The sequence below is a fragment of the Felis catus genome, chromosome A2, assembly GCF_018350175.1.
Source record: "Felis catus isolate Fca126 chromosome A2, F.catus_Fca126_mat1.0, whole genome shotgun sequence".
Taxonomy (NCBI): domain Eukaryota; kingdom Metazoa; phylum Chordata; class Mammalia; order Carnivora; family Felidae; genus Felis; species Felis catus.
The window spans coordinates 146,012,656-146,028,112 of record NC_058369.1 but is presented as its reverse complement, the minus strand read 5'-3'; the positions used below and the strand labels follow the sequence as shown (position 1 = coordinate 146,028,112).

General features: G+C 39.1%; 1 protein-coding gene across 7 annotated transcripts in view; it reads left to right on the top strand.

Annotated features, from left to right (window-relative positions):
• The window catches only part of UBE2H (ubiquitin conjugating enzyme E2 H), a 102,923-nt gene that overhangs the window by 43,545 nt on the left and 43,921 nt on the right, over window positions 1–15,457 (top strand). For 4 of the 7 annotated variants that reach the window (XM_019825794.3, XM_003983041.6, XM_045052744.1 and 1 more), the window contains 2 exons: window positions 13,429–13,505; window positions 14,615–14,689. In XM_019825794.3, the coding sequence (XP_019681353.1) occupies window positions 13,429–13,505; window positions 14,615–14,689 (152 nt within the window). Of the gene's footprint in view, window positions 1–8,908; window positions 8,954–13,428; window positions 13,506–14,614; window positions 14,690–15,168; window positions 15,225–15,457 lie in introns of those variants that run through there. The other 3 variants (XM_019825792.3, XM_045052743.1, XM_045052745.1) reach the window with 3 other exon arrangements.

The following is a 15,457-nucleotide window of genomic DNA, read 5'->3' as shown; positions in this document are numbered from 1 at the left end:
ACTAGGGAATCAAGAGGTCCTTCTGACCAGAGCTTTAGAGCAATGATTTATTTTTTTTAAAATTTTTTTTTTAACGTTTATTTATTTTTGAGACAGAGAGAGACAAAGCATGAACGGGGGAGGGTCAGAGAGAGAGGGAGACACAGAATCGGAAACAGGCTCCAGGCTCTGAGCTGTCAGCACAGAGCCCAACGCAGGGCTCGAACTCACAGACCGTGAGATCATGACCTGAGCTGAAGTCGGCCGCTCAACCGACTGAGCCACGCAGGCACCCCTAGAGCAATGATTTATAATGGCAAACTAATGGTTTGTACGTGCATGTGTGTTCTTTTCCCCCTTTCCTTTGGGTTTATAGGCATTTATATTTGAATTTCAAAGAACTTGCTTTAAGAAATTCTTGAGATTATTGATGTTGTAAAATTACCGTGGGGGATTCTTGGTCTCTAGAGACACAAACGCATAATTAGACAGTATGGAGAAGGAAAGGAGGAAGAGTCGTGGCCTGGGTTATGGACGTGGATCTTTCCATAAGTAGCTCCATGACTTTGAGATGTGTTGACTGCTTCATAAAAAGGAAAGGTTGGGGCAACCGGGACTGTCCAATTCTTGGTTTTGGCTCAGGTCTTGATACCACAGTTTGGTTCGTGAGATAGAGCCCTGAGTCGGGCTCTGCACCGACAGCATGGAGCCTGCCTGGGATTCTCTCTCCCCCATCTCTGCACCCCACCCACGTGCACACACGCGCATTTTCTCTCTCAAAATAAACAAACATTAAAAGAAAAAAAAAGACCGCATGCCTAAAATCTCTTCCTGCTCGTTTTCTGTGATCCGTTGTTTTTCACTTTTCTATAATCTTCATCTGTAGAATGGGTACCACTGCTTGTATTTGTTAATTTTTACACAACACTTTGCAGTTGTAATATACTATATGTCACTTGGAGAGTGGCAAAGAATATATTTCCTTTAAAAATGTCACTGCTGGAGGGGCGCCTAGGTGGTTCAGTCTGTTAAGTGTCCGACTTTGGCTTAGGTCATGATCTTACAGTTGGTGAGTTTGAAGAATCCTCTCTCTCTGCCCTCCCCCCACCCCTTGTGCTCTCTTTGTCTCTCAAAAATAAACATTAAAGAAAAAAAAAAAGTCACTGCTGAAGCACCTGGCTGGCTCAGTAGAGCATGCGACTCCTGATCTCAGGGTAATGAGCTTAAGCCCCATGTTGGCCATAGAGCTTACTTCAAAAAAAAAAAAAAAAAAAAAAAAAAAAAAAAGTCACTGCTTACTGTAAATGATTCACATATGCTTTGATTAAGTATGTCTGTGGGTAGGGATTATTAAACAATTCTGTTTTCATTGAGTGATATTGTAGTCTACGTGTCAAGTATTAGGGTAAAAACTGCTCTACTGTATTGAAAACAAAGGAAGTAAAGTTTTCAAAGATGTTCAGAGAAGAGAAGAACATTGGAAGCATGAAATGCCAAAGATACTGCATAAAGCCATATTAAATTTAGCTTAATAATACTTACTGAGAAGCCCCTCCCACTATGACCTGGGGACTGTTGATGGCACATTGCAGAAGCATACAGCCCAGAAGGGGAGATAGCATGTTTTTTTAAATAGATAGTTGCATGAGGATTTTGCAGAGGGCCACTGGACTATTTGCGTGTTTCTGTATCATTTATGGGGAAATTACATGTTGTCTTTGACTTCACCAAGTTTTCAAGTTCAGGTGCTCTTGTCATCCTTAAGGTTGTGATTCATTTGTTTTTCTCCTCCAGCCTCCTGTGATTAGGTAGTCTGCCTTTGGAATGACAGGGTTCTTTCTGTTAGCTTCTCTGACATGTGGATAGTGGTTTCATCTGCCTCCAAACTGAAAACAGGAAAGGTGGAAGTTGTGATTAGGTACCAGTATCTTTTAATGTGTCCTACTCCTAAAATTTTTCCAAAAATCGTTTTTTAAGCCATTTTTCTGGAAAAGTGTTTAAGGATTTTCATTGTGAACTTGATGTCTCTGGGGTGTCTTCTGTCTCGAGAATCTTTTAAGTCCTCATTTTTTTCTCCACAGTTCAAAGCTCTATTCTAAATATATGGATGTTTGACTAGTTCCCTCACGGTGCATGTCAACCTTCCAGAGAGGTAGGGTGTAGCTAAATATATACAATCTTCTGATTTTAAAAAAGGAAGAAGAGGAAATGGTAGGTATTGGAAATTAAATAACAGTAAATAATTTTGTTTTATTATGAAATTTTTCAAGTGTGCACAAAATGCAAGATGAGTTCACTGAGTCTCTGTCACTTAAAACTTTGCAGTTATCAGGACTTTCTCACACTTCTCGTTTTCTTCTCTCTGAAATATTTTAGGGCGAATCCCAGACATTGTTGTCATTAACAACTACATAAATCAGTTGGTCCCTCTTAAAAATAGGGACATTTTCTTAAAGAGCCATAATATCCTTATCATGCTTAAGATAATAAGCAATTCTCTGGGAAAATGATTTATTTTTAACATACTGTGTATTTTATCTTTGAATCAAGCTATAACAAATCATGAAAATTAAGCTTTTGATTAATCTTATGATTTATTTAAGACTAATATACTATTTAGTTAATATATTGTTAATTTATGTATGTGATTTCTGCATTTTTAATTAAAAGTAAACAAAATACACAGTTGCCAGAATAGCAAAACAGTGAAGTTTATTAAAGAGCTATTTATATTTTATTGATAACCCTTTATTTTGAAAGTAAACAAAATGAACAGTTGCCATAAAATAGCAAAGCAGTAGAGTTTTTTAAAGAGCTATTTATATTTTATTAATAATCTTCTAAATATTTTGAAGTGCTTAACTGGAATTCGAGCTTCTTAGAAAGTATATATTTTATTTCTGTTTTTTGTTTTCTTTTAGGTTTATGTATTTTCAGAGAGAGAGAGCACAAGTCGGGTAGGGGTGCAGTGGGGGTGTGTGTGTGGAGAGAATCCCAAGCAGACTCTTATGCTGTCAGCGCGGAGCCCAATGTGGGGCCCAAACTCACTAACCATGAGCTCAGGTCTGACCTGAGCCAAAGCTGGACACTTGAACCGACTGAGCCACCGAGGTGCCCCCATTTTACTTGTTTTGACTGGGGTTTTTTTTGGTCTCAGGATGGCATCATGTTTCCATATTTTCCTTTGCTTTTCTGTTGGGCTTTATAGGTCTGCTTTATTTTTTAGTGTTTATCTTTGAAGGAAAGAGAGAGTGTGAACAGGGGGTGAGGGGGTGTCAGAGAGAGACACACACACATACAGAATCCAAAACGGGCTCCAGGCTCTCAGCTGTCAGCCCAGAGCCCAATGCGGGGCTTGAACTCACGAACCGCTAGATCATGACCTGAGGTGAAGTCGGTCGCTTAACCGACTGTGCCACCCAGGTGCCCCTATAGGTCTGCTTTATAAAACCTTCTTGTGGGGGCTGGAGTGGGGCTTAGATTTCCTGTATGTCTTTCTGATATATGATTCCCGTTTCTAAAATCTATTTGAAAGAATTATTTTCTGTGACTTATGACTCCTAATTTTTCTTTGGAATCTTTTACTTTATTATTTGGAACTCTGGAAGCCGAATAATGCATCCAGGAAAAGCTAAGTTATGATGATTTTCCCATTAAAAAAAATAACATTTACTTAGATCTTGCCAGTGTTTACTTTGGTTTCTGACATGGAAGCTTTAAATGAAAGCATAACACTTGAGGGAAAAAAATCTCTTCTAAGGCTAGTGTGATTTATAGTCTGCTGGGTGGTAATGAACATGCTTGCCGTTTAACCTTGTTATTACCCATTGAAATTTTTGACTATGTAAAATTTTTGAAACACATGCTACCTAAAAAAATAGTACATGCTACCTTTTACCCCTTAGATAAAGTATCTTTATTCAGTATATCCTAGTAAGTTGTCAAAGTTTTTTGCTTTACAAGCTTCTGGAGAATACATACTTATTTTGAAAAGACTTTTTAAATAAGTGATCACTCAATCACTTAGGTTTCTGGCTGTTACAGTCAACTAATTTAGTTGTAAACCTGCAAACAAACAACTGGAAAAGTATATTGGGGCACCTGGGTGGCTCAGTCGGCTGAGCATCTGACTTCGGCTCAGGTCGTGATCTCGCAGTTCATGAGTTCGAGCCCCCGCGTTGGGCTCTGGTGCTGACGGCTTGGAGCCTGGATCCTGCTTCAGATTCCGTGTCCCCCTTTCTCTCTGACCCACCCCTGCTTGTGCTCTGTCTCTGTCTGTCTTTCAAAAATGAATAAACATTAAAAAAATTTTTTAAGTGTATTTTATTTATTGGAGAATGTCTTTTTTAGAATTTTTTTTTTCTTAATTAAATTTTATGGGGGCACCTGGGTGGATCAGTAGGTTAAGCATCTGACTGTTGATCTCAGCTCAGGTCTGGATCCTCAGGGTCATGAGTTTAAGCCCCGCATTGGCTTCCATGCCTACTTAAAAAAAATAAGTAAAAATTAAAAAAATTAAAAGTTCATAAACTTTGGTTATCTGATTTTGATAACCACCATAGATAACATTTTAAAGGATGGTAGCCCACTAAGAGCTCTCAAACATAGCTAAAAACAAACCAAGGGGGATGCCTAGCTGGCTCCATGAGAAGAGTATGTGGCTCTTGATCTTGGGGTTGTGAGTCTGAGCCCCATATTGGGGGTAGAGATTACTTAAAACAAAAAAACTTGGGAAAAGCACCTGCCAGTGCCTCCATAACAGTATGGGAAGTTTCTATTTCACAAAATAAGCATATGCCTTGTTAGTTCCAGATGACGTCATTGTATTTTGTGGTGCCATATAGCAGCCATTATTCATAATGAAAACATCAAGAAAGGATGCTTGTTTTGTTTTAGGATTCCCAAGAATGTAGAAGAAAACTTAATTTTTTAGATATTAAAAAAGATTTTGCTTAAGTAAACTTTAGTTCTGTGGAAACTAATCTCTAGTCAGTTTTGTATATTTCTTACATTAAAAAAAATTGAATTCCTGAGGTGCCTGAGTGGCTCAGTCGGTTGAGCGTACGACTCTTGATATCAGCTCTGGTCATGATCCCAGGGTTCTGGGATCGAGCCCTGTATTGAGGTTCTCTCTCCCTCTGCCCCTCCTCCCCCACCCCCACCCCAAAATTTGAATTCCTGTTGTGTCAGATACTGGGCCAGGTACCTTTCTTTGTAGGTATTTTATTTCATTTCATCTTCAACAATCCTGTGAATGAGGTAGAAATCCCTCCTCAGTCACCCACTGCCCCCCCCCTTTTTTTAAAGATTGGGAAATAAGCTGAGAGTTAAGTGATTTACAAGATAACTCCTTAAAAAATTTTTTTTCACTGTTTACTTATTTTTGAGAGACAGAGCATGAGCATGAGCCCCAAGCTATCAGCACAGAGCCCGATGTGAGGCTCGATGTGAGGCTTGAACTCAAACTGTGACATCATGACCTGAGCCGAAGTCGGAAGTCGGAAGCTTAACCGACTGAGCCACCCAGGGACCCCAAGGTGACTTTTTAAATCACAAGTGTTCATCTGCTTATAGTATATCGTTGCTTGGTTTATCCATTTATACTTCAAATTTTGTGTGTTCAAAACCGAACTTAGCATCTTCCATAAAAAATTTGTCCCTTCTGTCCTGTGTTCCACCTTGCCATTAATAGTATCACCTCTGCTGTCCGACAAGGCTAAAACTATAGTCAGACCTCAGATTGGCAGTTTCAGGTCATGCCTGTCTTGCAACTTCATATGTTCATTTTATATAGTATTGATTGCGTCCCTACTATGTGCCAGGCACTCTTCTAGGCTCTAAGAATGCAGCAGTGAACAAACCAGAGAATCCTTGTCCTTACGAAGTTTGCATTGTGTAGTAGGAGACAAGAGATAAATAAAGTAAAATACATAGTATATTAATTAGTTGCTGGGAATGTAGCAGCCTGTGGTTGTAAGTAGAATGATCCCAGAAAGCTTCACTGAGAGACATTGGAGCACATGTGCTCTGTTTACATTTAGAAATGAGATTGACTTAGAAATCTGGTTTTTTGGTTTCCCACGAAAATGAGATACTCTAGCAGCACTGGAGCTGCTTTCTATCAGCTATGCTGTGTCTAGTCAGTTGCAAAGCCTGAGAAGACTCTACTCTCTCCCATCATTCCCATGGCTGTTACCTTAGTTGAGGCCTTGAATGTTTCTTTTCTGCTCTTTTGCTTTAACTGTTTATCACCCCTTCAGCCAGTCCTACACACCACAGCTCAGGTATCTTTGTGTAAAGCACAGTTGTGTTCACCGTGCCTAGGAATACAAACTGTCTCTGTTCACCGTATAAAATCCATACTTTGGGGCCATTGATGATCTGGTCTTGGCTTACTTTCTCACACTCCCCATGGTCCACTCATCACAATAAAAACGCAGTGGTCCCCATTCTGTGGACATACCCTGTGCTTTTCTGGTTTTGTTTTAAATGCCTCTCCCACCTCTGCACATGCAAATCCCATACTGTTCTTAAGCCCTGTGTAAATCTATCTCTGTCTGTACCTGCAAACTAGAAGAAATCTATTTCTGTAGACCCCAGTAGCACTTGGTACAACCCTTTTTTACCTTTACTCTTTAACGTACAGATCTCCTGTTGCCCTGCTAAATTTTAAGCAGGTTCGTCCAAGAGTAGTTTGTGTTTGCCTTATGGCTCTTGTGTGTAGAATATTTAGTAAACCAACTTTTTAACAGAAATAAAGCCTGTGATCTTTTGTGGATTTAATAGATGCTAACAGTATATTCTCCATAGCTCAGCACAATAGATTCCTGTCACTTCATGTGGAAAGCTTAAAATATTTTGGAGGGTGATAACAGGGAATAAAATCGTTTGAGTTTAGGAAATATGACACCTGCATATTGTTTTGTTGATTGCTCTTGACATTGTATTATTGTCTCCCAGATTGAGATAAGTGATAAAAATATGCCCTTATTCTTTATATTTTATTTCATCACTGGCAGAAGGCTTTTTTCTTCCCTATTACTGCCTTTCATCCTTTTCCCCATGCTTATTTTCTTGATAGCTTTTATTTCTGTTTTCATTATTTCTCTTTTCTGTAAAAGTCCTCCCCTCTCCTAATAAAAAGAACACAAACCTTTAAAAGCCTTTTTTTTTTTTAAATTTAAACTTTCATCTCACCCAGGAGCCTCTGCTGTTGTACATGACCATTTTTCTTTACAGATGTACCTTTGTTTAAGGTATAAGTAATTATTGCCCAGAGGCTATTTGTCATAGGTATGCAAAAGCTATGCTCATATTCCTTCTGAGTGATTGGATTTTTCTTAGCCATCCTTTTGAATTTCATTCATCTAGAATGTCACTTGTTGAGTTGCTACCTTGGCAGAGTATTCTTCTCTTTCAATAAGAAGTCTTTGTTCTTTTACGTACTGGATCATTTTCTGCCTTTCTCTTCCTCAGACTAAGTACTGGACCTCAGGAAAAAATGTTGGATTGTTTCATAAGCTTGCTTTTTTTTTTTTTTCCTTTAAATGTTTGTTTATTTTGACGGGGGGAGAGAGCGCACACGAGAAGGGGAGAGGCAGAGAGTGGGGGAGACAGAGAATCTCAAGCAGGCTCTGCACTGCCAGCACAGAGCCTGACGCAGGGCTCAAGCCCATGAACTGTGAGATCGTGTGCTGAGCTGAAAGAAAAAGATGCATAACCGATTGAGCCACCCAGGTGCCCCCCCCCCCCTTCATAAGCTTTTGAGAAACAGCTACAGCAGCTAAGTTCTTCTACACTGTTAGAACTTTTCTTATGGAAAATTTCAAACATAGAAGAACAATGTGGTGACTGCTCCCCCCTCCAGGCACCCATCATTCAGATTCAGTAATTCCTACCTCAAGGCTTCCGCCATTTCTTCTGTACCCCTTTCCTAACTCTGCCCATACTGGGTTATTTTAAGGCAAATTCTAGACATCATATAGCTTAGTTAGTAAATATTTCAGTGTACATCCCTAAAGCAGAAGGATTCTCTATAAACATAACCCAGTATTATTTTTGTGATATTTTGCACATTAATGGGTTCACAAGGCATGCTGTGTTTTTATTAAGAATACCAGGTAGTAAATAAAGGTTGGCAAGTTTCTTCAACTTTCAGAATGTGATTAATCTCAAGGAGGGTTGGAAATAGACTGGTCTGAACATATATAGAGAAAGCCACACAGATTGCTTCTACTTTCTGTACAGAAGCACATTCTTCACCCCAGTCCCTTACTTCCATGGACACAGCTCAGGGAGGCCACCCTCATTTATTTTATAAGCTCATTATCAGTAAACTTAGGAAACAATGCTGTCTGATTCCTAGGTCTTTGACCTGTTAAGGTCAATCCTGTGGCACAGGCTTTTAGCCCTTGGCTCTCTTTCTGGAAAATTCCAGAACTATATAAAAATCATTTCTAAAATCCCGATAGACACGTTTTGCCAAGAATGTCAGTTATCTCTTGACAGTTTGGCATTAACCTTTAAATATTAGATTGTGTAATCATAATGCCATTCAGGGGAAATAAGGGGGTGGGTGGCTGGCATTTTAAAAGTGAAATGAACTTGGGTTCCTGGGAATGTTAATCATTATTCTACCAAAAATGCTGATAGTACTTAATAGTGAAATGCTAAGTAAGTAAAACGCAGTATTTTGCGAACAGCTTAGATCAGAGGTGAGTAAAATGTGGCTTTATGCGTTTGTTTAACATATTTTTACCAGAACTGTATCTGAAGGTTATTTTCTGCTTTTAAGCTTTGAAACTGAGAAAGTAATGAAGAAACCTTCTAGTGAGCTCCTGCCAGTCTGCTAGCCTGATCAGAAATAGATCATTATTTTTGTCATTGTAACCTGCCTTCTCATTTGCCTTCCTTGCCCTTGACTTTGCAGCAGAGAGGAGAAAGAAACTCGCGGCCTCTACCATAAACACACATGGTAACAGCAGTCAAGTAATTTTATATTTTTTGTGGGCAAGTCAGTCATTCATGGTGATGAAATGGCTTATTTTTAATGCAGTGTTTTTCTTTCAACTAAACTTAAATTCTTTTTTTCCATCTGATTTAGTTGTCTGTACCATTCCAAGGCAGCATAAATTTAGCACAGCTTCTTCGTTTTACCAACTTGGTAGGAGTTTTAAAGGTTTCATTCAGCTTACTTGAGCTTTTCATATGAAATGGACTCTAAGAACTCTAATTCACTAATAATGTGTAACTAAAGACAGAGCCAGTATATCTGACGTGGAAGACCATACCAGGGATTGTGGGAAAGGGGAGGTTTGGAGCATTGATTTCCTTAAAAAAATTTTTTTTTAATGTTTATTTTTAATTTTTGAGAGAGAGAGAGAGAGAGAGAGCGAGCGAGCGCACAGGCAGGGAAAGGGCAGAGAGAGAAGGGTGCAGAGGATCCAAAGCGGGCTATATGCTGACAACAGAGGAGCCCAACACAGGGCTTGAACTCACCAATCGCGACATCATGACCTGAGCTGAAGTTGGGTGCTCAACCAAGTGAGCCACTCAGGCATCCCCGGAGCATTGATTTCTAATCTCATTTTAACATGACTCTTTGGAGAGTAGATAAAAGCATGGGCCAACTCTCAAACAGGTCACAAAATGGAAGAAACCCAGATTTATTGCAGCCATGTAAAGGATAGAAATGATCTCAGTTTTCTAGAAGAGCCATCCATGTGGATAACAGAATTTTAAGTGATTAAGAGTAATTGCTGTCAGGGGCACCTGAGTGGCTCAGTTGGTTGAGCGTCCAACTTTGGCTCAGGTCATGATCACACGATTTGTGGGTTCCAGCCCCTCGTCGGGCTCTGTGCTGACAGGTTAGAGCCTGGAGCCTGCTTCTGATTCTGAGTCTCCCTCTCTCTTCGCCTCCCCCCCACACACACACATTCTCCCTCTCTCTCTCTCAAAAATAAATATTTTAATCAGTGCTACTCATAGCAAGTTAGTTCTGGCTAATGAGGAATGCTGCTTCTACAGATTTTTATATTTAAAAAATTAGTTTATGACTTCTTTTGTTAAACTCATTTAAATTTCTGCCTTACTCTATTCTTTCATTGTCCTTGTGAATTTATTTGGTTTTGTTTAATGACTGGGATATCTTTATCTGTACTACTTTATTCAGTTGACTACTACTGGATACCCCAAGCTGAGCAGAAACATACATTGGAAGAGCTCTGGGTGGGGAGAGGGCATCATTAAACACTAGTAAAATAAGAGAGTTGGACGCCTAAGCATCTGAGCCACTCAGGCGCCCCTAATTTCCATTTTTAAATTTCACATATTCCAGTAAACATATTTGCACGTTTCAGATATACTTTGACTTACTTTCAGTAAACTTTTGGTTAGACAATAGCATATATATACGAAAAATCGTTTTTGTAACTCAGTGATAAATGAAACAGTAATGGTTTAATCAGCACCCCAGAAATCCCCCTCAAACCACTTCCCGATGCTCACAGTCTCCACTAGGGTAGCTACTATCCTGATGTCTGACACCGTTGATTTATTTAGTCTCTTTGAAATGTGTATGGCTGGAATCATATTGTGTCTACTCTTTGGTATCTGGTTTCTGTCACTGTCCTATCTGGGAGACTCATGCACTTAACATGTTGCAATTCATTTTTTATTGCTGTGCAGTATTCTGTTGGGTGACAACCGTAAGTCCTTTTTATTATTGGGGAGTCTCTGGGTCGTAACCTAATTTTTGGATTTGTAAGTAGCACCGTGAGCATCCTTGAACCTGTGTTTTGGTGATCACGGCTATACCTGACTATTGGGAGGGTGTATGTGTGGAGCTTTACCACGCCAGCGGTTTTCCAGGATGGTTGAAACTGTGTCACACTCCCACCAGCAGTTTCTGGTTATTTTTTTTATAAAATAACTTCATAAAAGGGAAATTTGAATAAAAGATAAATGCATTTTGAGTTTTGGAATATAGTGTTAAATTTACCCTCAGGAATACTAATTTGTATTCCACTGAACACGAGGTTTTCATCAGCTCTTTCCTCTTTATCAGTGTATAGTGGAAAAGAGTGGAAAATGTGTGATTTTTAAACTAATGAGTTGAAATTTTTTTAGCTTAATTACGCTCATTCAGTTTTCTTGGCTGTTCTTGTCTTTTCTTTGTCAAGGTGTTTCTCATGTTTCTTATTGCTTTGTAATAACCTTATATATTTTAATTCACATTTTTTGGTCATATGCTATAGTTTTTTTTCCTTCCTAGGCTGTCCTTTGTTTTAATTTTGCCTTTTATGGGGTGCCTGGGTGGCTCAGTCAGTTGAGTCTCATTTTCCCTCAGGTCTTGATCTCTGGGTCATGAGTTCAAGCCCTGCGTTCGGCTCCATGCCGGGCTTGATGCCTGCTTAAAAAAACGTATACATACCTATTTTTTTGTCTTTTACAATACAAAAGTTTTACGTGTGTGTTTGTGCTTGTATCTGCTAATCTTTTCCTTTCTGGTTTCTGGCTTTGGTGTCATTCTTAGGAAAGCCTTTTTGCCCCGAGATTATTTTTTTATTTTTAAGCGTTTATTTTTGAGAGAGAGCACAAGTGGGGGAGAGGCGGAGAGAGAGGGAGACACCGAATCTGAAGCAGGCTCCAGGCTCTGAGCTGTCAGCACAGCTGAAGTCAGATGCTTAACCTACTGAGCCACCCAGGAGCCCCCAAGATTATTTTTTAAAAAGTCTGTTTTCTTCAAGGGCTTTATTGTGTTTAATTTTGTTTATTGTAACTAGGTTTAACTTACAACACAAGGTGCTCTTTTTGCTCGTTTGTTTGTTTGTTTGTTTTAAGACAATTTAAACCTATTGTACGTTTATTTATTACATAAGCATTAGCTTTGGAATATTTTGCCAGGGGACAGAAGGTGACTAGTCAGGTAGAATTTACCCCAAAGCATCCATGAATGTCTCATTTGACCAAGCGAGAAATGAAGCCCATTTTACAATGTGGATGCTATTTGAGTCCTTTCAGAGTGCATGTTATTAAAATAGTTTTCATTTAGAAAAGAATGAGATCAAAGTAGCATTAAATTGTCTTGTTACACGTCTTCAGCGGAGATTGTTCAAGGCTCTTCAACAAGGCACTTTCCCAAAAATACACCCAGCCCCTCTGTTTCGTGGCCCGTAGGACCACAAAATAAGAAAGCCAAATATGTAATTTCAAATCTTTTAAAAAGACCGTATTTCTTTATATAAGAGAATGTTTTTACATTTCTTTCAGTTCTTTCCCTTTGTATAATAGTACATGTAATTAAAATGTAATTGGCATTGCTGACGGAGAAAGATAAGACCAGTTTATCATAACTGGTTGTTAGGGGTTTAGTTGTTTAATTTCATTGTGAGATTTGAGGGCCCTCCAAAGCCCAGCACCTAAAATTCCTGAGTCATTATTTGTTTGAACTACAAAACAGAAACCTAAAACAGGTACATATTAAACCAGTAGCTCTCTTTTCTGATTCGGGTTGGTTTGGTTCCTGTAGCTGAATATTAGTACCTTAAAGAGGTGAGAGTCTCAGGGACAGGCAAGTTTTTGAGGAAGAGACCACAGAAGTGTTGCTCCTGTGAGGAGAGCCCTGGCATGCACCAGAACCCAGAGGCCAGTCTAAGGCGCAGAGAGATTTGGAAGGGAGAGAAAGCATAGGTGAAAGGAAATACTACAGACAACATTTTGGTTTTTGTTTTTTTAAATTTTTTTGCTGGTCTTTTGCATTTAACAGTACTTGTTAGCAAGGTGGCATCACGAATCATTTGATTATTCTCCAAGCCAGGGGGAGAACGGGTGGGGACTTGGCTTATTAGTAAATCCATAATTTTAGGAGCACAGCATTTATAGTTTAGGAGAATCAGTGCTATGCTGAGTATTTGACTAAAGGGAATAATGGAGTTTATGTTAAAGGGTCACTGGGAGTAGATTGGGGAAGAGAGCTCACAGAAGAGAGAAAAACTAAAACTAAGTGCCTGTTTTTCATTTATGTATATACATTATGTACGTGCATTATATCCAATATACATTATGTATTGTATATACATATACATTATGTATATACAAAATGCAGTCTTACACATTTTACATATTGGACCCATTCAGTCCTTACAGAAATTCTATGAAGTGGTGTTTCCCGGTTGTCAAAGAGTGAGTTCATGTTATTCTGCATGGGCCCGCAAAAGCAGCAAATGGCGGTCCTGGGATTTGAACTCCAGCCTCTGAATCTAAAGCTCATTCCCTTTCTTTTCACAAGAGTATATATTGCCTTCTAAGTGACCAGAATGACTATGTATATTTTATATTGTCAGTTTCATATCAAATGTTGGTAACACTTTACATAGCATATCTTGGGGATATCATCTTTAGTTCTAGGTAATATAAAGCCTGTGTACTTTCCTTTACCTTCTGCCTTAGCATTGAGAGTAAGCATGAGGTTACGATCCTGGGAGGACTCAATGAATTTGTAGTGAAGTTTTATGGACCACAAGGAAGTAAGTACACATGTTGATGTGCGCTCCTCTTTTTCTTTTTTCTCTACTCCTCAATAAGTAATGAGAATATCAGTGACAGGTGGTGGCGGGGTAGTATTTGAACAGTAAATTTAATGCAACTGTAGAACCAGTGAGGAAGTCTTGCTTTTATCATAACTCTTTATATGCTTTTCTCTTTTATCTCCATGAAGACAGCATTAAACATGAATTGTGAATACTCTTGTTTATTTATTTTTTAATGAGTGGCTACTCAGTGGATGGTTTGGGGGAAAGTTTCATGTATTTTTTCTATTTCTGTTTTTGGGTTTGGTTAGGGGTGGTTAACAGGGTAGATTGAAGTAGGAGGCTGTTATTTACCAATTAATTGAATAGTGCTTAATACTTTACAGAATCAGGTAAATGTAGGGGAGAAATGAGTCTTTGCTTATTTTCCAAGTCTAGATCTTTAAAAAATATATATTTCTTAATATTTATTTATTTTTGGTAGAGAGAGGGACCAATCAAGAGCCAGGGAGGGGCAGAGAGAGAGAGAGAGAGGGAGACACAGGATGTGAAGCAGGCTCCAGGCTCTGAGCTGTCAACACAGAGCGTGATGCAGGGCTCGAACCCACAAACCCACGAGCCATGAGATCGTGACCTGAGCCAAAGTCAGCCAACTGAGCCATCCCAGTGCCCCCAACTCTAGATCTGTTAAAGAAAAGTATTTTAGGGGCACCTGGGTGGCTCAGTCGGTTAAGCGGCCGACGTCGGCTCAGGTCATGATCTCACAGCCCGTGAGTTCGAGCCCCGCGTTGGGCTCTGTGCTGACAGCTCAGAGCCTGGACCCTGTTTCGGATTCTGTGTCTCCCTCTCTCTGACCCTCCCCCGTTCATGCTCTGTCTCTCTCTGTCTCAAAAACAAATAACGTTAAAAAAAAATTTTTTTTTAAAGAAAAGTATTTTAATCTGAACATATAATAGCTACTAATTATGGGGTCCCTGACTCTTGAAGGAATTAATTTACAAGGTTTTGGAAAGAGATTAGGATTTAATGTTTCACCTTGACTCAGATTTGTTTTTTAATGTGGAAACACACAGTTACAATGTTTAACATTTTTACTTGTATTTCAGCACCATATGAAGGTGGAGTATGGAAAGTTAGAGTGGATCTTCCAGATAAATACCCTTTCAAATCTCCATCTATAGGTATGTAACTACTCAATTTGTCTCATTAGAGAGTTTTGAAATCAAAGAGAAAAAGAGGGAAAAAAAGCCTACATTTTATGGGAGATAATTCCAGAAATGGTTACTTAACTGAATTTTTCCTTTTTGGGCTTTGGTTAATTAATTAGTGACTTTCTGTGGGACTTCCTAGTGTGACAGAAGATGGTGAAATGAACCCTTTGCATGACTGTAATGATCATAACTCTAGATTTTTCTGTCAGGGTAAGATTAAATAACCTTAAAGGCCCACTGTCCATTCAGGCTGAGTAGTAAAATAATAAACATGTCTTAAGTCTCATTTTAATTGCTAGATTATTGGAGTTAATGCTATGTAGTGTCTATTCTAATTCTGTCGTTTAAAAATCCTCTTTAGATCCTCCTTTGCTTTTTGTTCACTCCAACTCTGGGTACCTAGCAGTGAAATCACCCTTTTCTGTTCTCTCCACTCCTCATCGTTTTAGCCCCCTGAGCAGCTGAAGAAAGTAGAGTAGGAGCCTCAGTGGGATTGTATAAAGAGGTACTTTTTCTTCACCTTCATCTTCTTTCTGCCCTAATTGGTGATATTATTAACCCGGCACCCCCGTTAAGGCACTTAGTGACAATTCAGGCGTTTTAGCATCAGATGCTCAAGATGTATATCGGGTTGAAGGTTGACACTTTTTTTTTAAGTTATTTATTTTGAGAGAGAGAGAGAGAGACAGTATAAGTGGGGGAGGGTCAGAGAGAGAGAGGGAGAGAGAGAATCCCAAG